Here is a 24861-nt window from a genome sequence, read left to right as displayed (position 1 = left end):
TGACACCTCAGACACTGTCCTGGCTGTCCGGTGACTACCATGCTCTGGGTGATGCTGCCGGCATCTATCACGATCTCGATCATTGCCGAGAGAGTCGCAGGATCCGCCACAGCCACACGGACTCGGGGGGCTCCTGCCGTAGTCACCGCATCGGCGAAAGTATCGTGCATAACCCAGCCAAAGTGGGAGCCCAGGTCCCTGACAATCGGCCGTAGCTCAGCAACAAGACCTGGAAAAACTAGCGTCACTGGATGGCGAGGTATATGGAACCGAGCATCAAAATCCGCTGCGCTGAATCCACGGTACCACGGGACTATCATGATAATCTTTCCATCCACTGACGTGGGGGAGCCAGCAATCAGGTTGCTCGCAGCTTTCGCATTGGAGAGTTTGAGCCAGAAGATGCCCCTTCCCATAAGTGCCACCTCCTCAATATGGCCGTCCTCTAGCATGAGAGTGGACTGGAGCCAGTCCCTGATGGCTGATCTGGAGGGGGAATGTCCAATGACTCTGCCATAAACAGAGGTAAGGGCAAAGTCATTGGCAACCTCCTGAACCTGAGATGATTGTTGCTCTATCAGGATGACGCGGTAGGCATCTGGAGAGGGAGGGTCCGTCTGGGCCTCCGGTTCCGGGCAGGGAGCCGCCATACCGCCAAGACAAACTGCGAGGCTTCCGATGAGGAAGAGGCTGCCACCCAAAAAAGGGGGGGAGTAGATGCGGGAGGGTGGAGCCTGGGTGTGGCGGGAAGGATGGAGGGCGGAGGGCGGAGGAAGCGGGATGGGAGGACAGGAAGCGGAGGTGGCGCGGGGTGGAGGAGTGGGGGCGGAGAGCGGGTGAGGTGGGGAGGTGGGAACGGAAGCGGGGGCGGGGGAGAGGCGGAGCGGGGCGAGAGGGCGGACGGGGAGCGGGGGGAAGGGGTGGGACGGAGGGGCGGGGTGGAGCGAAGGGGCGGGGGGGGGGGGCGGGGGCAGAGGGCGGGAGGGGAAGGCGGGGGTGGAGCGGAAGGGCGGAGAGGCGAGAGGGGGCGGGGGCGGAAGGCGAGGGGTGAGGGGGCGAAACGGGAGGCGGGGGGTGAGCGGAGTGGTGGCGGGGCGGGGTGGAGCGGAAGGGCAAGGGGAAAGGGGACGGAGCGGCGAGGGGGGTGAGCGTAGCGAGGGGGGGGGGAGCGAGGCGGGGGTGAGGCGGGGTGTGAGGGGTGAGGGCGGAGAGGCTGCGGTGAGGGGGGGGGGGTGAAGACGGAGGTGCGAGGGGGTGAGCGGAGGTGCGAGGGGGGGGTGAGGTCGGAGGGCAGGGGTGAGGCGGAGGTGAGGCGGGGGTGGCGAGGGAGGGCGCGGCGGGTGAGGGGAGGTGAGGGCGGAGAGGTAGGGGCGGGAGAGGTCGAGGCGAGGAGGAGGGGCTAGGGGGGGTAGAGGTACGGAGGGGGAGGGGGAAGCTCGCAGGAGCACCTTGGCTGCTGTTTTTATTTGAGTAGCTATTACCACAAAACCCTTCTGCATGTGCAGCTGTAACCGCCTGAAAACAACCAGAATCTTGTCCTGGTTACAGGGCAACTTCCATGGCTTTGAAGCATGACTTGGCTGTGTACTGGGGAGAGGCATAGCATGGATGGGCTGCATAGCTCCAAGAGACTCTTTGGGTGGATCAATATCCTTCCCATTCCCATCTTTTTGGTGCATAGGAGGAAGCATGGGCTGCTTTCCGATCATACTCTTGGGTGCTCCTGAAATGACAGCATTTGGTTCTTGATGTTCATAGCCATTTACGCTGCTATTTTCATTAGAACACTCCTCCCCACAATATCCTTTAGTATTTGCAGCTGGAATCACTTGACAAATACCATAGTTTTGTCCTGCATCCTAAGGCATCATCCATGTCTCTACAGCATTGTTAGGATGCATGTCAAGGAGTGGCATAACATGGCTGGACTGCTTTACAAGCATTGGCCTGACTGCATTCTCCCCAGATGTTGGGTGTCTACTTTTATAGGCTTGCATAGCCTTTGGCATCACTCCCCTCGGCATCGTAGCTCCAACAACTGGCTGCTCTATGGCATTTGTGTCACGACAGTTAGCATAGGACATCGTTGTCAAATCGAACAGCTGAATATGTAAGGTACAACCACCATCATATATATCCCGACCTTGCAAGCTGTTTCGTGCTTGCAATGCACTAGCTTGTGAGGCATAGTGTAGTTCAGCTTGCAGACCATTTAAACTCCGATGCATGACAATCTTCTGAATAAGCCCAAAAGGAGAAAATGCTCGGTGCAACACATCCAATGTAATGGGGTACAGCAGATTGTGGATTGTAATCAAGAGGATTCCATTAGGCTGTGAATCTCCCTCACGTTGAAGCTGCCCCAAGTTTTTTGCATGCTGGCCAAAGCCCTGCATAAGCTTCCCAAAACTAGAGGCATGTTGCCCCTTGTTCCATCCATAGGCATGTGGCTGTCCCATACTATGTAACAAAGCTTTGCTGCTGTCCCACTGTGCCAAATACATGCACATGTGCTCACTTTCTGCCTGTCTCAAAGCTCAAAATGTAATGGAGAGGCTAGGAAGAAAGTGCCAAAACACGCTTGAATGTCCATGGAGAAGGCTCGAGAAAGAGGTTGATGAAGAGGCTTCAAAATGGAGCTTGAATGGGCTGTGAAAGGCCTTGAGAAGAGGCTCGAAAAATTGACTTTCTTGCCCTTTTTTTTTTTCGGGGGGGGGGGGGGGAAGGGGGGTTCCCTGTCACCTAGGACTGTTAGGACAGCACTAACCTAAGACCTCTATGACAGTTAGTACACTGACTTAGTCTAACCCAACCTAGCCTACTAATTGAACCCTAGTTAGGTTGACCTAATTGACCAACTAACCTAACCTAGCTAACCATACCTAACTAACCTAACCCAAGTAACTAGCCCAACCAACTAACCGACTTAACCCTAGTATAGTCTAACCTAAGACTTAGGTTGCGACGAAACGTGATGGACCTCATGGCGGCGTGGCGTGGCGGGCGACTGCGACGGGTTGGCAGGGCGGCTTAACGGTTGAGTCAGCGGATTGTGGCAATGGTGTGGCGTCGACAGGAGATGCGTGGTAGATGTAGGTGATCACACAACAGGCGAGGCTGGACGGGTGATCACGCAGCAGGGATAAATGGGACGAAACGGTGCTCCTCTCTTCGAAGAATTGGATCTGGCGCTCCTCTCTTTGACGAACATGGATGATCTGGTATAAAATCATGTGCACATCAGGACCTAACGTATCCATGTAGTGGGCAAAGGGGGATAGTGGCTGAATTGGTGAAGGCCAGAGATGGCAGGAGAGGGGGAAGAGGAGAGGGGAGAAGGAGGAGAGAGAGAGATAGGAGGGAAAGGGGTAGAGGATACCCTTATGCAGAGCGTGTGGCTGTTGGCGTGGGCAGAGATGGGCGCCAATGTCATGACCAACATAGATTTGGGGTTCAGAGATTCATGACCAGGAGTTGACGCTGATTTGGTGAAGCTTGATTCACGTGGAGCTGATGCCAACGACTAGTAAGAGCCGTCTTCTTCCCAATAGCGTGGTTGTGGGAGCGCCAATACTCTAGGCATTTGTCTTATGGGTGGACAATTCTCTGCTTGTGAGCGTCGACGTCAGTTCGGTGAAGCTAAGTCAATGACAGAGATTCACTTCCAGCAAAGATTCAGGTTCGGTGTACTACTTTGCTTGTTGCAAGGGAAGAGAAGTAGGTGCCAAGAGCGATGCTCTGATACCAATGCAATGAAGGGGACAAGGGATAGATTTGGAGAAAGGGGGATAGACTAGCAGAAGGGGAGAGAGAGGGAGGCGAAGGGTTCAAAGAGAGAGAATGAGGTAGGAAAGAGAGGGAGAGAATGAGAGGGAGTAGGGAAGAGAGAGAGAGTGTGAGTGAGCATTGGCAGGCAAGAGGAAGGGAGAGTAGATAGGATTAGATGTCACATCAAAAGTGTCCTTGTACATGAGAGGATGGTACTTATATAGAGGTTGGAGAGAGAGAATGAGGTAGGAAAGAGAGGGCGAGAATGAGAGGGAGTAGGGAAGAGAGAGAGTGTGTGAGTGAGCGTAGGCAGGCAGGAGGAAGGGAGAGTAGATAGGATTAGATGTCACATCAAAAGTGTCCTTGTACACGAGAGGATGGTACTTATATAGTGCCTCCTTAGCCCTTTAGATCCCTCTCTCTTGCAAACACCCCAAATACTAATTATCCTAACCCCCACTAACTTGACCCACTTTTGGCCGTCATTACAAACATAGTCATGTCAGTGGTCGACTATATATCAATCCCATCATCATCATCATCATGTGGGCATCAGGGTGGATGAGGCAATGGGGGCATGAAGTCGGTGATAGAGTGTTGTCGACCACTCACAGGTGCAGCCCTGGCACGTGTCCTGGTCGTAGCAGGTGAGGGGGGGTTGAGGTAGAGAGGCTGAGCGGGTGTGTGTGTGTGTGAGAGAGAGAGGGTAGGCTAGGGAGAGAGAAGATAATACTCAAATGGAAACATAATGAAAGTGAAAGGAAATGGAAATGAGCAATAGACCAAAATGGAAAGACTCACATTGATAAAGCTTGATGTAGACTCCTTGAGAGAGAGATATAGAGAGAAAGGAAGAAAGAAAGAAAGAGAGAAAGAAACAACAACCTGAAAGGGTGGAGCTACTGAAACGAGCATAGAGAGAGAGAGAGAGAGAGAGAGAGAGAGAGAGAGTCATACTAACGTCCACGGTGGGAGGCCTCACAAACCTATGGGAAGAAATGTAAAATGTCAAGAAGACTTGCAACATCTAGATAAAACCAGAGTTGAGGAGTGCACATGGCATCTCAGCTGGAGGTTATTATAGCACACTTCTAAATTCTATTCCTATCATAAAATGGCCTTCATTATATGAGTTTAAGACTGAGGGTCTTTAGGTTTAGATTTGAAATCTCTAATTAATGCCAATCCATCTCGGTATATTGCTCGTTTTTTAGCTTTGCATGCATCTTCCACTTTAGTAAGTTCGATATTCCTTTGTTTGAGCTAAGTTGGAGTAAGCTCCTTAGATATCCATACCCATGTACCCTTCAACTTGTTTGTTTGGCGGAGGTAAAGATACTCTTTCTGCCCTCTCATTGAAATAGACTTGTAGCCGTTTTCCATTTTTGGAGATGCAACTAATGTCATTTGTATCCCACTCAACTTGTGCTATCTTCATCTTGAGGCATGTTGATTGTCTCTTCTTCATTGGTCCTCCATTATCTTCAAAGCAGCCAAGGCAATCTTCTGATAATGGCCTCTTGGTCTTTTACTCCTACATAAAGATCTTCTCTATTGATTTTGTTGTTGGCCACAATGGCCATCACTTGAACTCGTGCTCTGTTGTGCTGTACGGATGAAGTAAGTGTAAAGTGCTTTGCGTTGTAAGAGAGAATATACTTACGGCAGTTGGCTGTATGGAGCTATGACTAGATATATGGACGACGTCTGTACGGCAACGACCGTACAGAGCTGCAGACAAGGATTGTACGGAAGGTGCGTACAACTATACAAGGACGAGAGGTATGGGCGACGTATGAGAGCGAGAAAGACAGAAAGTCTATTAATGTCCCACGAAAGACCAGCATCAGCTTGAAGCTGCCAATAAATACATCCCATTTAATGTGCTGATCCAAGATCATCAGTTGTGTAAGGATATGTCTAAGGCTCTTGTGATCAGACTTAATGAGTAGCTAGAAGTCATAAGATAGTGCTTCTAGAGTTTAAGGGCATGAACTATGGTAGCTAATTCTTTTTTTTTGCCGAAAAAACAGTGCTAATTATATTACTTCGAGAACAAGATACAAAAGGTCAGCTTATAGCTGACGGGCTGCGTTCACAAATCGGACACAGCCCTAAAAGGTAGCAAAATAAATCATACTCTCACGGAGGGATAAGACGAGTGTGAATGAACAGCCATCGGGGTGGTGAGTAGTGCCACCGAAGGCCCTGCGTAGTCTGCTCGAAGAAGAGGCCCTGTGTGTCCCAAGCCCGGAGGAAGCGTCTCCACTTCTCCTGACCGGCCCGGGAGTCTCCCTGAATCTGGTCCCACTGGCCTCTGAGGGTATGAATAATCTCACTCCAAATCTCCGTCATGATCTGGGCAGTCGATAAGGAGGTGCCACCGAGGATCTGCGCGCAGCGCGAGGTCCAGATGTGCCACCCTGTAATGCTGCTAATAATCTCCCAGACTGGCTGCCTCTCCCGAACTCCTGTATCAGCCTCTGCTAGGTGCTGCGGGATACCCTCGAGCGGCCCCCACGTCCCCTGTGTGATAAGGAAAGTGGGGTCCTGCTGGCATGCCTCGAATAAGTGATGAAGACCAGGTGCGGTGCTGCACCAACAGAACGCGCCCCAAGTGATCAATCCTAGCTCTGGTGCTGCGCGAGTAAGAATCCCGAAAGTCCACCTCCACACTTCCTGGGCGCGAGTGCAGCTCCACAGGCAGTGTTTTGGTGACTCCTCATCCGCATGGCAAATCTGGCAGCATCCGTCCTGGCCTATCTGCCGCAACCAGCTCCCCACTGGAAGACCTTTGTGGACAAGAAGCCACAGGAAGTATGAGATCTTCCGCGGCCGCCAACTCTCCCACAAGGCCTTCCAGAATGCCTGCAAGAAGAACCTGGAAATACCCTGTGCGTACCAGCTGGGTCGCTGGGTGGGGGGGCGGCTTTGCATCCTCCCAAGAACTCGCCTGCCCAGAGTCGTGCTGTAGGCGAAGAAGGAAGTCGGCCCCTGTCCTGTCATAATCTCTGGCCACCACCACTCTCCTGGGTCCCAATCAAGCTCTGACAAGGCCCGCCCCTCCCAGAGCCAGAGACGCCAAAGCTGCATCTGGTCCTGCTCGATGCTAGGGTCGGTACGCCAGACCTTCCCCAAAAGGCCTACGACCCGAACCCTCTGCCATGGGAGTAGGGGGTCGATGAGCGCATCCTCTCTCCTGAGTCGTCCATCCCCAAAAACCGCGAAGAAGGAGATAGAGGAGTCATCCATACGTCCTGCGATCACCAGTGGGATGCCACGGGGGGTGAACTGTCCCAGCCAGCGGGCGTCACCAGGCATGAGGACCTGAGGCTCAGGTGGAACCAACCAAACAGCTGGGATCGCGCCGTCGATCTCCGTGCGTCTCGCCTGGGCTCCACGTGCACCTCCAGCTGCGTCTGCAAGATCAGCCGTCTCCAGATGTCCGTACGTATCCCTCCAAACTCGAAGGGACCGGGCTGGCCCCCTCATCCAGCCATCCCACCTGATATGTGATCTCTCCCCCAACTGAAGGCCCTCGGCATCTCTGACCTGACCGTTCCAGATAAGTGGCTGGCGATCGATCTCCTCCTGACAGCTAGGAGGGGACTGAATGAGACTGAGGCGGAGCCGCCTCCAAACCATGAGGAGGCTACGAACGAGTGGGGAACGGGGCTGAGTGAGCGGGGCGGAAGTAAAGATCCACCTGAGGGACGGTAGCCACTCTCCACCTCGGCGCGGGACACAAGAACCGACTCCCTGCTGGAGTAACATCTTCCACGTCTGCCCCCCGGGGTCAAACCGCGGATGACAAGCTTGCCTAACAAGGCCTGACTCTGAAGCTCTGGATCGATGACCCCCAGGCCACCCTCAGCCTGCGGAAGAATGACTATCTGCCAAGCAACCCTGGCTCTGGTATCTCTAGGACCATCCTCCCCGGACCAAAGGAAGTTTCGAACCAGCCTCCTGAGCTGTGCCACGCTGGATCTCGAGAAGCACCAGCAGGAAGCCACATACCAAGCCGTGGCTAGGAGGACCTGGTTAACTACCAGGGCACGACCTGCAAGAGAGAGCTTAGCAGTGCTCCAGAAAGCCAGCTTCCGTCGGATGGAGTCTAGCACCGGGAGAAACTGCTGAGCTGGCGTGATGTCTAGGCCAACCTGAAAGCCAAGGTATCTAGCTGTCTGTCCCCGTGGAATCCATCTGAAACCCAGAAATCGCCCCCACTGAGAACACGCCCCAGGGTCTGTGAGAAAACCAACTGATTTGTTCCAGTTGATTTTCGCACCAGCGGCCGAGCAGAAGACCTCCAGGGCCATCCGCACCCTCTCTAGCATCCTCTCATCGTCCTGGACATATAGGGCTGTATCATCTGCGTACTCCGAGTCCAAAAGCTCCGTGTCCTCCCGGAGTGGAAGGCGAACACCCCTGATCCCTGTGGACCTCGCCCGAAGGTAGTAAGTCATAGCCTCGGCGAAGAAGAGAAACAGGTAAGGAGCAAGGGGGCAGCCCTGACGCACTGATCTCTCCAAGCTAAAGCGCTCACCCATCCTGCCTCCAATGATGACCCTGCTAGACGCTGTCCTGTACAAAGCTGAGATACCCTGAATCCAACCTGCCGGGAAACCTAGCCGCTCCAGAGTCCCCTCCAAAAAGGACCAGTCCACTCGATCATAGGCCTTCTCGAAGTCGAGAAGTAGAATGGCAAGGTGTGATCCGCTGTGCTGAGCCCACTCCGCCGCCTCTGAAAAGGTGAAGACATTATCCAGGATACTGTGATCCTGGACAAAGCCTGTCTGAGTGTCATGGATGAGGTCTGGGAGTAGAGGCCGAACTCTGGCGCTGATCATCTTGGCGAGGATTTTGTAGGCAGTGGTAAGGAGAGTGATCGGACGCCACTGGCGGATCTCCTGTCTATCTCCTCCCTTCGGGATGAGGCAAATCAGTCCCGAGGAAAGGCTCTCTGGCATCTGACCGCTGCTGAAAATCCTCTGCAGAGCTGCAAGGAGGGGCTGATGGATCTGGTCCCAGAAGGAGGTGAAGAATGCCCGGGATAGCCCATCCTCACCTGGGCATTTCTGTCCGTCGATGGCCATCAAGGCCTCCAACATCTCATCCATGTTGAACGGTGCCAACAACGTCGCCTGCATGCTAGGCTGGACCAGGGATGGAATGTGCCTCCACACCTCCTCATGGGCACGACGAGTACGAGGGGCAAGCGGCTCCTGCTGGAAGAGGGTCCTGTAGAAGTCAGTGGCCGACCCCAGGACCTCCCCCGGATCCGTAACGATGTGACCATCCGCTGTCCTGAGACTCCGAAGCTGATCACCTGCAGCTCTCTGGCCATGCGTCCTGAAGAACTCCCTGCACATCCGGTCACCCTTCCGGGCCCAGAAGGAGAGAGAGGCGTGATAGGAAAACTCTGAGCGACGCTGGAGTGTCTCCTCCAAAAGGGCTCTGGCTCGAAGAGCCTGGATCCGAAGCTCCTCCGAGCCCGGGGAAGCCTGCTAGAGTCGCTGAATGGAGGCGAGGTCCCTCCGAAGAGCTCTCTCTCTGCCCCACCAATCCTGTCGAACCTGTAGGGCTGCGAGCTGGCAGATCTGGCTGGACTCCTGCAAAGCCTGCGCCACCGAGCCAACCAGATCCACGCACTCGCCCCAGTCTCTGTCCCAAAGACTGCAAATACTGCTGCGCACGTCCACCCTCGAGAAAATGGAGTCGGGAATCCTGCATGACCGGGGGGGAAGGGCCTGGGCTGCCGAATCTAATGATAGGAGCACAGGCGCATGGTCGGAAAGTGTCGTCCCTGGAACTATACCCGCCTGACCGCCTCTGCTGATGGCCCAATCACTGACATAAAATCTATCAAGCCTCTCCAGGAGTCTGCCTCCTTCCCTGCGGAAGCCCCATGAGAAGTCCAGGCTCCCGTGCCAACGCCGGAAGGACGGGTCTCTCCAACTGTCCCTCCCTCCTGTCGCGAAGATGAAAGAGTCCCAAGCTGACTGCTCTGCCTGAGCCATACCTGTAAACTTCGGACCTCTACCCTGCTGGTCCTCCAAGGTCTCCAGATTGTTGAAGTCACCTCCAACAATCCAGGAATCCATGTCTGGAAGAATTCCTGTAAGTGTCCTCCAGAAGGTGGCTCTGCATCGGAGGTCTGTGGGAGCATAAATGTTGAGGATTCCTATTTTGGATCCCTCCAATTTCAGGCCTACCCAAAGGGCCCGGCCTGGGATCAACGTGCCATGACCGAAAACTCCCTGGGCTAACTGCTCGCACACGGAGGTACAGACACCCCCACTCCTCCCCTGTGCGCCGATCGAGGGCTCCCAATAAGTGTGGGAACGTCCAGGGAGAACCTTCCCGCAGCTACGGGAATGAGCCGCAGAAAGCTTGTGCTCCTGGAGCAGAAGTACATCCAAACGACCAATCACTGCTGGCTGAAGTTCCTGTCGCAAAATGAGCTTCCTGGGACCACGGGTGCCAGAAGAGTGAAACCCGTTCACATTCCAGGATACGAGGTGTAGGCTCATGGAGAGGGATGGGAGGTTGCGAACAACTGTCTGCTCGCGGTCGAAGTCGATGAAGAAGCAGACATATCGGAATGGAGGCGCTGCCGCTTATGAGAAGGTTTGGAGGGGGAGACGGGGTCGTCCTGCCCGTTCTTCAACACCTTCAGCAAAGGCGAGAGGCCTTTGGTGCCATGAGCAAATGCTTTCTCGAGCCAGCTCGAGATCTCTGAAGTAGTCATCCCGTAGAAGGCTCGGAGTTTCTGAGGGGACCAAGCTCTGACATCCTGGGGGAGGGGCCATGACAGGGGAGGCCTGAGGATCACAATCAGTCGGAAGCGTTTGGCGGCGCAACGCCACCGCAGGCGCACATCGTCCTCGGACCACTGAGTCTCGAGAAGCTGCCCACCGGACGGGCCTATCCAGGAGCAAACCTGGGCGTGTGCTCTGCTCTCTGAGAGCCTCCCAAACCGAGTCGTCTGTCCAGGTCTCGGTGCCGTCGTTGAGGAACGTGAAAGCGAAGCTAGGGCCATCCCTAGGGGCCAAGGCGGCAATCTTCCCATCCGCATACTGATGTCGAGACAAGCCGGGAAGGTCCCAAGGTCGGCCACATCCAAGTAGTCCCAGGGGCCAGATCTGTAAAAGTCTCGAGGAAGCTCTCTCTCCTGAAGCTGAGACCCATCAGAGTCTGCCACTGAGGGGCTAGCGGACAGGGAAGCCTGCTCCAGTGGTGGTGTAGACTCCGGGTGTCCTGCCAGCGTAGGGGGAGGGGGAGGAGGCTGGGGGGTAGGCGACTCAGACTCCACGGCGGAGGCGACTAGCGGAGGAGGTGGAGGAGGAGGAGCGGGGGCTGCCCTCGGCTGGGAAGCCGACGGTGCAGCTAACTCTGTAGGAGAGTCGAGAGAGACGCGGGGGGGGGGGGATGGGGATGCATCTGGAACTGGGGCTGAGGGAGGAGGAGGAGACTGAGGAAGAAGAGGCGGGGGCTGAAGCTGCGGGTCGGGAGAAGGGGGGTGAAACTGGGGGAGGGGCTGGGACTGAGTGGAAAGGGGCGGGGGAGCGGGAGAGAGGGGGATCTGAGGCTGTGAAGGGCGGGCTACCGCCGAAGAAGAAGCTCTCCCAGGTCCCTGGGGCGGCTGCCTGTCAGGTCTCTGGGGTGCTGCTGCGGGAAGGGTAACCTCTGCCTCCTTGCCTTTATCCGAAATCTTCTTGTTCTTTCCTCTTTTCCTTCTAACCTCGGTCCAACCGCCCACTAACTCTGGACCGGACTCCGGCTGCCTCGGCTCCTCCTGACGTGGCTGTCTGGGGGGGGGGGCGGGGGCGGAGGGGGCGGGGGCGGGGGGGGTCGAGAAGAGCTGGCGAAACGTGGACAAGCAGCCGCCAAGTGCCCAAAGCCGTGGCACCTCAGGCACTGACATTGCTGTCCGGTGACTATCATGCTCTGGGTGATGCTGCCGGCATCTGTCACGATCTCGATCACTGCAGGGAGAGTCGCAGGATCTGCCACAGCCACCCGGACTCGGGGGGCTCCTGCCGTAGTCACCGCGTCGGCGAAAGTGTCGTGCATAACCCAGCCAAAGTGGGAGCCCAAGTCCCTGACAATCGGCCGCAGCTCAGCAGCAAGACCTGGAAAAACTAGCGTCACTGGGTGGCGAGGTATACGGAACCGAACATCAAAATCCGCTGCGCTGAATCCACGGTACCACGGGACTATCATGATAATCTTTCCATCCACCGATGTGGGGGAACCGGCAATCAGGTTGCTCGCAGCTTTCTCATTGGAGAGTTTGAGCCAGAAGATGCCCCTTCCCATAAGGGCCACCTCCTCAATATGGCCATCCTCTAGCATGAGAGTGGACTGGAGCCAGTCCCTGATGGCTGATCTGGAGGGAGAGTGTCCAATGACTCTGCCGTAAACAGAGGTACGGGCAAAGTCATTGGCAACCTCCTGAACACGAGATGATTGTTGCTCTGTCAGGATAACGCGGTAGGCCTCTGGAGAGGGAGGATCCGACTGGGCCTCCGGATCCGGGCAGGGAGCCGCCATACCGCCAAGACTAACTGCAAGCTTCCGATGAGGAAAAGGCTGCCACCCAAAAAGGGGGGTCGAAGCGGGAGGGTGGAGCCTGGGTGTGGAGAGGACGGTTGCGGAGGCGGAAGGTGGAGAGAATGGAGGGCGGAGGACGGAGGGGCGAAGCGGAAGGCCGGGAGGCGGGGGTGATGCGGGGGGGTTGGGGGAGTGGGGACGGAGAGTTGGTGAAGTGAGGAGGCGGCGGGAGCGGGGTGAGGCGGGGCGGGGCGGAAGGGTGGGGGTGGCGTGGTGGAGGAGTGGAGCGGAAGGGCGAGGCGAGGCGGAGTGAGGGGGCGGGGGGTTCGGGGGCGGGGGGGCGGGGTGAAGGGTGCGGGGTGCGGGGAAGACGGGGGGCGGAAGGGCGGGGGGGGCGGGGGGGAGGGGGGGTTGGTGTGGCGAGGGGGCGAAGAGGTGAAGCGGGGGGCGGGAAGAGCGGAATGGAGGCGGGGGGGGGCGGGTGAAGCGAGGGGGGACGGGAGGGTGAGGTTGAGCGGCGAGAGGGGGGGTGAGGTGAAGCGAGGGGGGGGTTGCGTGAGTCGAGGTGAGGCGGAGGGGGGCGGGGTGGAAGCCTGAAGGGAGCGGAGAGGCGAGGGGGCGGCTGAGACGAGGGGGGGGGTGAGAGCGGAGGCGAGGGAGAGGCGAGGTGGAGGGGAGCGGAGAGATGAGTGAGGAGGCGAGGGGCGGCGAGGGAGAGGCGGGTGAGGGGGAGGGGGGGCGGGGGGCGAGGGCGGAGGGGCAGGGGGTGGGGGTGGTCGAGGCAAGGGGAGGAGCAAGGGGGGGGGAGGTAGAGCTAGCGGTGGGGGGGGAGGGGAAGCTCGCAGGAGCAAAAATATCAAGCTTATGGTAGCTAATTCTTTGTCATACGTGGAATAGTTTAGCTCTACTTGTTTTAACTTATGTGACTCTAGTGCAATTGGATGGTTGTCTTCCATGGGCACATAATCGAAACATTGTCCAAAATCATGAATGACTATGATAAAGAAAGGTCTCATGAAGTCTAGCATGGTCAAAACTGTGTTTGGGTCATTGCCTCTTCAAGTCATTACAAAGAGAAAACATGAGTCTTATGCAGAAATTTGATCGATCGATGTGTCTTGTGCAATAATTTCTTAACAAGTTTAACAGAGAGGGTGTGTTGTTGAGGATTGCAAGAATAGCAATATAGTTATTGCAAAAGGATGCAAAGTTGGTAAATCAATCAATCACATTGTATTGTGACAATATGAGTAGCATTCAGTTGGCTAACTACCGGATGTATCATGCAAGGACAAAGCACATAGATTATGTGAGGGAGAAGGTTCTTTCCAGAGAGGTTGATTTGACGTATGTCAGGATAGATGTGGCTAACATGTTCACAAAGTCATTGGGTGCAAGGAAGCACCGAAAGGTTTTGAACATGTTGGGTGTGATAGAGTTTGGGTTGAGCTCGAGGGAAAGTGTTGAAATAGTGAGCTCACCACATGATCACCCACTTGTGTAGTGGGCCCTACATCCATTGGAGTGATAGTTTAGGTGGCTGCAGCATGATTGATGGTAGCCCTAAACCTAACAGCCAGCCGCATACTTAGTTGCCTCACCCTTGTTTGGTGTTCTGGGGGGAACTGTGTTGTTGTGTAGAGGCGGTGTATAATTGTGGAGCTATTGTGTGTGTAGAGGAGCCATTGTTGAGTAGTTGTATTGTGGCCAAAGGGCTGTGTATGCCTCCACCTCTCTTGTGAATGAGGAGCTCCTCTCTTGTGTGTATACTTATGAGATTGTAGAGCTCAAGCTCCCCCCTCTTTTGCTGCATCATCATTGTTTCTGTCTTGTTTTGTTTCTTGGTATTAGAGCTCCATGCATCTTTTTTACATGGTATTAGAGCTTTGCGATTTTTACATATATGGGCTACTAGCTAGTATTGGTAGTGGCTGGGATAGTGAATGAATAATTATATTTCAGAGGACTTCCTTTAGGAGGTTGTATACTACTCTAAATGTGAGTATTATAGTTCATTCATAGACTGAAGGGCCAAACTGAACATATCGATTAGGTCAATAAGAATGTGGTATGAGCTACGTAAACGGCAAACAGATTGGAATAGTATCTACCCATACCAAAATTTGTGTATAGTAGTAATGCAGACCATTCTACAATAGGTTTTAGTCCATTCACGGGAATGTATAAATTTCAACCTAGATTGTAGTGGAGCTTTAAAAGGTTCATACACCTAAAGATTTTCTTGAAGAAATGGATTGAATGCTTAAAATAGCTAAAGATAGTGTCAAAGGGCCCAAGATATAGAGCAAGAAGCTATATGCAGATCCATACCATTGAATGGTGCAAAGAAAGTTTATTTTAAAGTTCTTTGGAAACCCTTAAAGCAAGTGAATTCCCAAATTTGTCTCTAGGTATTGTGGATGATTAATAATACTTAGAGAATTGGAGAACTTGCCAAGCCTCAAGTTTTTCACTTTTTTGGATTTAAAGAAACTCGGTGACTTGATCTTTTTTTTAAAAAACTAGCTGATGATGATAGCGTGGTGCGAGAAGATGTCCTAGTTGAGCTTATTGAACCACCTTCTTTATCACACAAACCAGAATGAACTTTAGATAGAAAAGAAAATTGAATAAGACATATATATCTAGATTTATTTAAGTAGAAGATAGACTAGAGAGAGTTCGACATGGGAAAAGGTAAGCAAACACCAAAGAGGTTTACTGATTTTCTTTTCAACGATATAAACATTTTGGACTCATGGATCCGGTTGATTGATCCAGACTGGTGATGGGATATCTCAAGGTGTATACCTCAGGCACACCTTGGTTTCTATGTGTGAGTGCTAGAGGCACAGTTTGGTGGTGGAAAGCCACATAGGATGATTGAGAGAATCTAGGAGCAGATTGAGGAGATGATTGTGGAGCTCTGAAGTCATCAGTGATGTCAGTGAGCATGTATGAGGTACCTACTTAAGGACCTCACTCTTCTTCATTCCATAATGCAAGTATTCTGAGTTTGTGTCCACTCTTTGCTTTTCTTTCAGTTTAGCCAACATGGTATCAGAGCCCTTTGATCCCCCTTGAGCCCATTTCTGCCACATCATCTTCTTCTTCTTCATCTTCTTCTTCCTCATTTTCCTCCTTCTTCCCAAAATCTTTGAGAGCTTGGTTCTCTGCCTACAAACGACCATTGCCCAAACCCTCTGAGCTGCAAACTCCTCTAGTATGGGCGAACTTCCACCTGCAAGCAATTGAAAAAAAAACGTCTCTGTTGGCTGCCATTCTCCAAACAGCGCATTTTTTCGCCATTCTTCTATTGCACAATACTCCCTGCTTGCTGCGCCATTGCTTGAGCCCTCTTAGGAGTAGATGGGTGACCTCAAGACGAAGATTTTGAGTCATTTTTCAGCTCATTTGGTTCAGTAACGAAGGAGAAATTGTCAAAACTCAGGTTCAGCCTGCAGCAACTCCCCCGGGCAATAGCGCGCGCCATTTCGTCCAACCTCTGTGGTGGATCCTCTCTGGTATATGGGCTTTCTTTTGCTTCAGAAAGCCCTCTTTTCCTTGCTTTGAAGAGTGAGCTACAAGCCCTCCAAGTTCAGTCCTTTGGTTTTGACAAGTTTTGGAAGATGATGCTACATAAAATGCTACTCTAGCACTTCTAAGTTTTCGAAGTTTTCAATAGCATCAGTACAAGTGTGGCTTCAGTTTTTCTTTGAATTGCTAGACCTGGTTTTGATTGGAAAGTATTCATTTTAGCCACCTCTATGAAGCATGTAAGAAGAAGCATCATTGATTGAATATTGGTCACTAGTCTTTGCTACATCAAGTGCTTATATTTTGGAAGCCTTTCAGTTATTTTTTGCCTTGTAAGAGAGAAAGACACTGCCCAATATCTGGGTTAGACCCTCTCATGGCTACCCTATTGAATCTAGAGAAGTTCAATGGAAAGGGCTTCCACACATGGCAGATGAAGGTGAAATTTGCATTGATGAGGGAGAACCTCTGGGGACTTGTCAAACCGACTCCAACCGCTTCTTCTACAGCCTCCAATGCTGGAGAATCCTCAACTCCGACACGCCCGGCAAGGGATCCCGCTAGAGAGGAGAAAGCATATGGTATCATTGCTCTTGCTTTAGGAGATGATTATATTCATCACATCTCTGTCTCCTTCAGAAGCTTGGCAGAAGCTTGACATGATTTTTGGTGCTAGCTCTCACATCTCTAAATTATCACTTAAAATCTCTTTCTTTGAATTGAAGATGGTTAGTGGTACTACTTTGGCAGCTCATGTCAACTATATGCGGAGTCTTATGACTCAATTAGCTTCTATCAACTCTCCTATTACTCCAGATGATGCTATGGCAGTGTTACTTAAGAGTATGCCTGAAGATTATAATCACATAGTTACTACTTTGAAAAATCTTCCTAATCCTAATCTTGAAGGTATTATCTCTGCTCTCCAAGAAGAAGAAAGGCATATGGAGCTCAGGAAAGGCAATGACACTGTTTATGCTGTAAAAGTTCAGAAGGGCAAGTATGCCCCTTGCAATCACTGTGGAAAGACAAATCACCTTTCAAAGGACTGCTTCAAAATTAACCCATGCAAACACTCTGGCAAGAACAACCATCATGAGAAGTTTTGCAGAGTCAAAGCAAAGACTGAAAATGCAAATCTACTTTTCGTTGATGAGCCTCCACAAGATGAGGCATCCTTTGAAGATTATGCTTTTTAAATCATCTCTATGTATGCTCTAGATCTCTCTTTTTATGTCAAGGTACTCAGCCTGGATAGTCCTCCAAAATGAATGAAATAAACTATTGTGTTTTGTGTGTTTTGTAAACACCTCTGGTCACCTTATGATGTAGGCCATGTGTATGTTTTGCTCCATGGTACCTCCTGCAGACATTGTGTGCATGTACATGCGGGGGAGATAACCATTGGAAGGTCTTTTTGTATCCCTTTTGTTTACCTTACACCCATGGGAACCCTTGCTAGCATGAGAACCTAGCCATAGATTTATCCTTGACCACCATGAGATGGCATGAGAAACTATGAGACTAGATGTATCCTTGACATAGCCTGAGGCATTCCCTTGAGGGGGGGTTTGATGGGATATCTCAAGGTGTATGCCTCAGGCACACCTTGGTTTCTATGTGTGAGTGCTAGAGGCACAGTTAGGTGCCCACAAGCACAGTTAGGTGGTGAAGAGCCACATAGGATGATTGAGAGAATCTAGGAGCAGATTGAGGAGATGATTGTGGAGCTCTAAAGTCATCAGTGATGTCAGTGAGCATGTATGAGGTGCCTACTTAAGGACCTCACTCTTCTTCATTCCATAATGCAAGTATTCTGAATTTGTGTCCACTCTTTGCTTTTCTTTCAGTTTAGCCAACAACTGGGTGTTCCAAATTTCTGGACTATCGATCTGGACTAAAAGATTCGGGAAAATTGAGTGTACAGCAATTGGCATGGCAGATTTGCAGGTGTGTATTGCCAGGGTGGGGTATATGACAGCAGATGGGTGCAGCAGAGTTGCTGTACGTGGGTCATTGGAGAAAAGGGGGGGGAGGGGGGATGTTTTGCGGGTTGAATGGTACTGCTTGGCGCGGGTCTGCTGGAGGGGTTGTAGGCTTTGGGGTGCCCTTGAATGGGGTAGCCTTGGTGAAGGGTTGGGTATCATTTGGACTGCCCTTGTTTGCTTGCCACCCCTTCTTGAGAGAGAGGAAGGCTGCTGCTGCATGTGTATGCTCCTGGATGCCTTGGTGAAGAGGGCTTCAGTGGGATGTATAAACTAAGGCAAAATCCTCCCTTTTATAGGGCATTCCAGCCCTAAACCTGGCGGACCAGGTTCAGCCAACCAGCCAACCAGACCAAGCCGACCTGGTCAACCGATTTGGCCATTTGCGTTGACCCGACCATCTGCCCAAAGGAACAAATTTATGTGACAATGTGGCTAGGATAGAAGTTTTTAGAGCTGGCTTCAATGACACAGGAAAGCTTCCATACGGTTTTGTGTTGAGAAAACCATACTCAACAATCAAGGCTGTTTTCCATACGTCCTACCTGGAAAAATGCCCTTTTAGGGTAGAAAAGTGGACTTAATGATATGCTATATAGGTTGTGGAATTGGTGAGTCACATCTGGAATTACCGGAACTCCTTAATTTTTTAGAAGCCTAAATTTGCAGGATCACTTCAGGATGAAGTGCTACTGGATTTGACAAGATCTATTATAGCCAAAAAGCATCGGTCATTTAGTATACTTGCAAGAATGATGAAATGATGTTAGGCAGAGATTTATTCTCTGATGCTAGATCCTTATGATTTTGCCTTCCTGAATCAGGAGGCTGTATCCCCATCCTTTTTTGTAGCTGTTCTTCTTTTTAAGTAATATATTATTGTCTTTCCGCCAGATTTTTTTTAAAAAAAATCAAGGCTTTTTGTTTTTCTCATTATTGATTCCGTGTAACTTATGTTTGATTGGGCAGATCGTTGGCAGCATGTGAGCAGCTGTACAAGGCTGGCTACAAGAACCTGTTTTGGATTGAGGGTGGTTTAGATGCTTCACAGGAAGGAGTAGGTTTTGGTTCCTACCCTTTTCTGACATGCTTTTTCTGCTTAAAGATGCTCGTTGATTCACGGAAACAAATGTCATCCAGGTTGTTCCTAATGCTATTTTTTACTCGTCATTTTGCTATGCAGGATTTAATTAGGGAGGGGCCTCAGCCTTTCAAGTTTGCTGGTATCGGTGGAGTCTCAGAATTTCTAGGGTGAGAAATGTCATGGCTTTTCTTCTTGAAATATTGTGCTTACTCCTCCCCTGATTTGTTCTCTTTTTCTTCCTCTCGCTACCATCCTCACTTCTGTACTCATTACTTGAGATGAAATGGGCGTCCCCACCACATGGTTCACTAAGTACTTGGTCTGGAATGTGTGATCTTACAGTTCTTGATCTGTATTTCAGATGGACAGATGAGCAAAGAGCTGCAGGTGCAAAGGAAGGTTGGACTTATCGAGCAGTGTTTTTTGCCCGGCTGGTTTGTGTCTTTTTCCTTTTTTATGTCATGATTTACCGAACAGATTGCTGAACTTTTTGGTGGATGTGTAATGCTGAATGTAAGTTTGTTTTAAAACAAAAATTTAGAAGGGGGGGGGGAGGGGGGGTTGCTTGTGCTGAGAGAGAGAGAGAGAGAGAAAGAAAGAAAATTTATTAAAATTCTTTGGAAGATCAAAGGGTTTATGAGACTAGAAAGAAACTGATACAATGAGCTGAGAGAGGATCCACTCAACTCCGGAGGGAGGTGTCGATGTGCGGCGTGCGCGCCGATGTGATGGCGTGTAACTTGTGATAGGTTGCTGGCGAGTATCCACACGTGTGGTCCGCTGTGGTCTCCTAGCTATAGCCCTGCATTGGACAAGTGCCAAAGTCATTTGGGTCAGCCACCCAGTCCAATGAGCATGGAGGGAAGGTCCGATCTATGCCTCAGTGTGCTAGCGAGTCTGGTGTCGAATACAAATGAAAACCAAAAAGTCATGAACATAACGGCAATGGTATCTAGAAAGAGAAACTCTGAACTCTCGAAATGGGAGCTTGCAAGGGCATCAACTTTGGAGGGCGGCGTCGATGTGCGCGCTGATGTGATGGCATGCAACTTGTGATAGGTCGCTGGCGCAATGAATAGCTTCCACCTTCTCCTCCCTACTAGTTTAATGGGGTAGGCTCATCTAATCTACCCACGTGCTATACAATAGCTATTCACATTATCTACCTGGCAATGTTGCCTTCATGAATATTGCAAGGCAAGAAAAGTACACAAGGTGCAAACACAACTAATGCATATCATGCACTTTTCACCCTATCGCATCTCTATAGAGGAAAAGTCCACACGTGTGGTCCGTTGTGGTCTCCTAGCTATAGCCCTGCATCGGACAAGTGCCGAAGTCATTCCTATGGGTCAGCCACCCAGTCCAGTGAGCATGGAGGGAAGGTCCCCTAATGTGATTTGTGCCTCAATGTGCCACCGAGTCTGGCATATCTGGCTTGGGTCCTCTAGGTCACCGTGTGGGTCTTGCCTATCGGTGCTGTATGGCTAGAAAAACTCAGTGATCGTGCTCTAAGTGGGGTTTGGCTGTGTGTCCCGATCACCCATGCGTGGTCTGAGCAATCTCTCCGTGTGTCGGACAGACTCATAAATGAAGGCCATCAGGCATCTTTGGTTTGGATAGGATAGGAAACTTGATAGGGAGCCAAGATTATCTCTGAAAAGGCAGTAGTAGCAACCTCTGATCTCATAGTACACAGGGCATCTGAATGCAAAGTGCTCCTCTGACTCAATTTCTTGAGAATCACATAAAGTGCAGATGTGGCCCTCTCTGGGTACCCTCCGCTCGACCACTCTCAATACGAAGGCGATGTGACGAGACCTGGAATTGCCCTATCGATAGCCTCAAGGAGGGAGGGAGGTGAATCCGTGTATACCCAGGTGGGTCAACGAATCCCTCCGCCGAAATCCGTAGGCAATGGTCTCTGTTGAAGCCCAGCTTCACAGGAAGCTCATGAGGTGCTAAACACTGCAAGTCAGGGTCACGGTACTCTGAGTCTCATAGACCCCACCTCCCTATGCTGAGGGGACCCCCGATGCTCGTCAAGGACCTATCAAGGGCTGCTTGTCTCAAACTATTGCCCACTTCCCCTCATTTCAAGCGACATGCGGTTGCTACTATAGAAGGATACGCCTCTTCTGCACCTAGAGGGGTGTAAGATGCTCATCTAAGTGGATCTCTAGGCATGCAGTGTAAGATGCTCATCTAAGTGGATCTCTAGGCATGCACGTAAGGTTGAGCGTCTGCGTAGTGTCGCGAGGCAAGCCTGGGCGTTTGTGAAGCAAATGATGAGAGGCTATTCTTGTTTGGGGTCTCGTCGAACGCGCTAGTCCCCCTCAATCCTGTGCTCCTGAACTCCAAGAGTGGAGGTCACGAATTCAATTGCGTCATCCATGGCAATAGTAGCTATTCGTGGGATGCCACGTACTCTGACATTAAGAGCCTTGCTGACCCTCTATTGCTACTCTAAAATAGTGGTTAAAACGGTGGCCTTTGCGGGCTCCTGTTTAGCAATAGGGCTGCAAGGGCTAAGTACGAGGGCTTTCTTACAAGTGTTGAAAAGGCAAATGATTTCATCTTGGGGAGCTCCATAGTGGCATGCATAGATCTGAGTGGCCCATTGATGGACCTAACTTCTAGGTTAGGCCAGCTGTTCAGCCCAATCTGGAGTGACCTTACTATTCGTGAGCTAAACCTGCAACTTGGACTGAGAAAAATGAGCTGAGTTTTTGTGATTACATTTGGGATAAGGTACGGAATCAAGTAACTCATACAGACCACTGTGGGCCGGGGCAAAGGGCTCACTAAGGCCCTTGCTGAGTACTAAAATGCTACGCTAGTACAAAATAGCAAAAAAGCAGCAAAATAGCATGAGGGTGGCATGAAAATATCAAGTGCTCAGAGCTAGAGTCCCAAGTGCATGAACCGGCTCCACGTATCCAGGCTCCATGGTGGCTCTCTGATGAGATGCAAAGAGCTCATGTATCTGCATGTGTTGGGTTGTCTCCCCTAGTGATGGAGGGCGTGGTCTCCTCGATCTCTGGGTCCAATGGGCTATGTAAAGGGTGACGCTTCGCCTCGGTCGATCTCCCCTAAGGAGAGCTGAAATAGGTTGAATCTCGATTGTGTGTGCTCTAGTCGCCTGTCGCGTCGTGTACGGTCTCTGTGTCCCTTGTCCAGCAGTGCTGTGTCAGCACTCTCTTGTCCTCGAGATATTGAGGTCTAGTGATGAGCCCATCCTCCGATACTCTCAGAAAATGGTCATCGTAGAGCTGGGTCTTGGTGGGGAACTCCTAGTCCCCCCCCCAAGGGCGAGATGTGTGGAGCTGGAGGAGATCGAACCGTATGATGCAGTTAATCTCATCCCGTGGGATCAACTCGGGCGGTGCATCCATGTTGTACTGAAATGGGGGAAGCCTATCCACCAATCTGAATGCCGTGACTGGCAAACCATGCTGTACCTACCCCACTCTCTGCTAGTCGTATGGAAGACTCTAGTGCCAGCCTCAGATGTCTCTCGCAAGGTAGGTCCCAAACTCTGTGGAGGAATGTCATTGTCTGAAAAATGGCATCAACCTGGAGAGGGGTCATGGCAAACTGAAAGAGAGAGAGAGAGAGAGAGAGAGAGAGAGAGAGAGAGAGGCTGATATGTGACGACTTGGACAAACCTGCTCTGTTGCTGTACGGCTTGTACGGCCTTTGTTGTACGGGTTGTACGGTCTGTACAACGAAGGAAGACTGATATCCTCGGGGGGGGGGGGAGAGAGAGAGAGAGAGAGAGAAAGAGAGATCCACAAAAAGCCAAAAATTCCTACAAGACTCCAAGTTAGAAAAACATCATGAAATTAGTTCCTATGTATAGGAACTTGTTAAGCACATTCCTAGGATCTAAAGGAAACTGATGTTGAAATCGAGAAGGAAGGATACATGCTAAAAGTGTGTGTAGTGGCCCTTGGTGTTTCCTATCAACTACCAGTCATAAGTGAGCTAATATGAGCCTGGTTAGAATCTACCAAGAGTCCTAGTGTCTTTGAAACATATGGAAGATCAAGTAGTGTAGTCATCTATGCCACCTAGTAGGATGCACCTGTGAGCATTGTTGATAGGTAACCCAATGCCTCGAATGGGGAAATAGATGGAAAGGAGGGAGGGAGATCTATTGGCCATCCTTTTGAGACCAAAGTATGGCCTATGGACAATGGAACTAGTACAAGCACAATCAAGGAAACAAAATGCACCTATGTGCACTTATCTCTCATTATGGGCATGCTATGAGGTTTGCAAAACACTCCTCAAAGAAGACTTGTAGCTCCTTTACCACTACATTCAAGGGTACATCTAACTCAAGCACAAGTTGTTACTTTTTGAGTTAATCTCAGTTTGCAGATTGTGTGTGATGTAAGGACCAAGCTACAAGAGGTGATTCTGTATTGTATAGCAAGTGTATAAGGTGCTTAAAGCCATTTAGCAAATGGCGGTGCCTATTTTCACCTATTGACTAATTGAAGAGTTAGGAAAACTCAAACTATCCCTATGCCAAGGTTAGTTGTATAGTGACGCTTGTATAGTGATGCCTTAGGCACTCCAATTGCTAGTCTCCCCATGTAATCTTTGTGAATGATGTGAATTAACAGTATTGCACCTCTTACTTGTCCATATGTGCATTGACCTAAGTTTGTTCGTTCACTCTAAGGTGTGCTTGTCTTTTTTTGGTGTGGGAGTTCTAACACTCTATGCTAGTTACCATCTGGAGTATAGAGTAGGGTGTGGTATTGTCACCTTAAGAAAGACTTATGGTTTATTTCAATATCATCCCAAGTCTCTACAGTCCCAAACCCCCTGACCTGCAAAACAACTCCTCAAAAAGGCCTCATAGGTCATCTTGTACTACATCCAAGGGTACGTCTAATTCAAGCGCAAGGTGTTGCTTTTTGAGTCGGTATCAAGTGCAAATTTTGTGTGATGTATGAACCAAGCTACACGAGGCGATTTTGTATGTATAGCAAGTGTGTAAGGTGCCTGAAGACATTTAGCAAATGGAAGTGCCAATTTTGACCCACTGACTTATTAAAAAGTTGGGCAAATTCAAACCATCCCTAAGCCAGAATTAGCTGTAAAGTCGAGACTGTCTGGCTTTGGCAGCTATTGACAGACATGGGGCACTTGCAGAATGAACCAACAATGCTTCGGTGCGATAGGGAAAGCTGCATTGGTATTCCACACAACGTAGTATTCCATTATGCTACTATCGTAGGTACTGTGCTGAGATGGCTTCCACATCCACTATGAACTGTGGGACTGAGTTTGGATTAGCTTTTGAGAATGCTTCCTCCTCATCGTTATCCAGACCGCCGTCCACCATGTTAACTATTTCTACCAGCATTGGATGCATTGCCTCATCCAACAGGCATGCCACCGCCATTGGAGCACAAATCTTCGTCTTCCCTTTTCACATTGACAGGGTGTTCAGTTCCCAGTTCCATTTTACCAGAGCTTGCCGCAACCACATGGAATGCATATGCCTTTATTGTGCATCATCTAGTTACCATCTAAAGTGAGAGTAGGATGTGGTATTATCGCCTTAGAAAAGACTTTATGGTTTATTTCAATATCATAGCGAGTCTCTGTGGTCCCAAACCTTCATCGTATAGCAAGGTTTGCATAACAAGTACTACTCACAAATGCAATGGAATTATATCATCTTTCTTGCATCTATTTGTCATGTTTTTATTCTCCTATGAAATTTTTGTATGCACTTTTGATTGGGTGCGGTGACAAACCCAAGCTGCCTCCTTCCAGTTGTTGAGATTGAGTGATTATGATTCGGTTGATGGTTGGATGCCATGGCCATTGTCTTTGACAAGGTCCCCTTTGCTTTTTATCATGCTCAAAACTAAGATGCTTCATGATGTTGTTCGGAATCTAAAAGAA

At 50.6% G+C, this 24861-nt stretch overlaps 1 protein-coding gene across 1 annotated transcript in view; it reads left to right on the top strand.

Annotated features, from left to right (window-relative positions):
- The window catches only part of LOC147898065 (Rhodanese/Cell cycle control phosphatase superfamily protein), a 57493-nt gene that overhangs the window by 30859 nt on the left and 1773 nt on the right, over positions 1–24861 (top strand). The window contains exons 7-9 of the mRNA XM_087379621.1: positions 18816–18903; positions 19030–19097; positions 19292–19364. Coding sequence (XP_087235747.1) covers positions 18816–18903; positions 19030–19097; positions 19292–19364 — 229 coding nt within the window. The remainder of the gene's footprint in view (positions 1–18815; positions 18904–19029; positions 19098–19291; positions 19365–24861) is intronic.

This window comes from Dipteris shenzhenensis, chromosome 9, assembly GCF_047967505.1.
Source record: "Dipteris shenzhenensis isolate YYH24624 ecotype China chromosome 9, Dip_SZ_1.0, whole genome shotgun sequence".
In the NCBI taxonomy this organism is placed as follows: Eukaryota; Viridiplantae; Streptophyta; class Polypodiopsida; order Gleicheniales; family Dipteridaceae; genus Dipteris; species Dipteris shenzhenensis.
The sequence above is the reverse complement of the archived record's forward strand: the minus strand, read 5'-3'. Positions and strand labels throughout refer to the sequence as shown.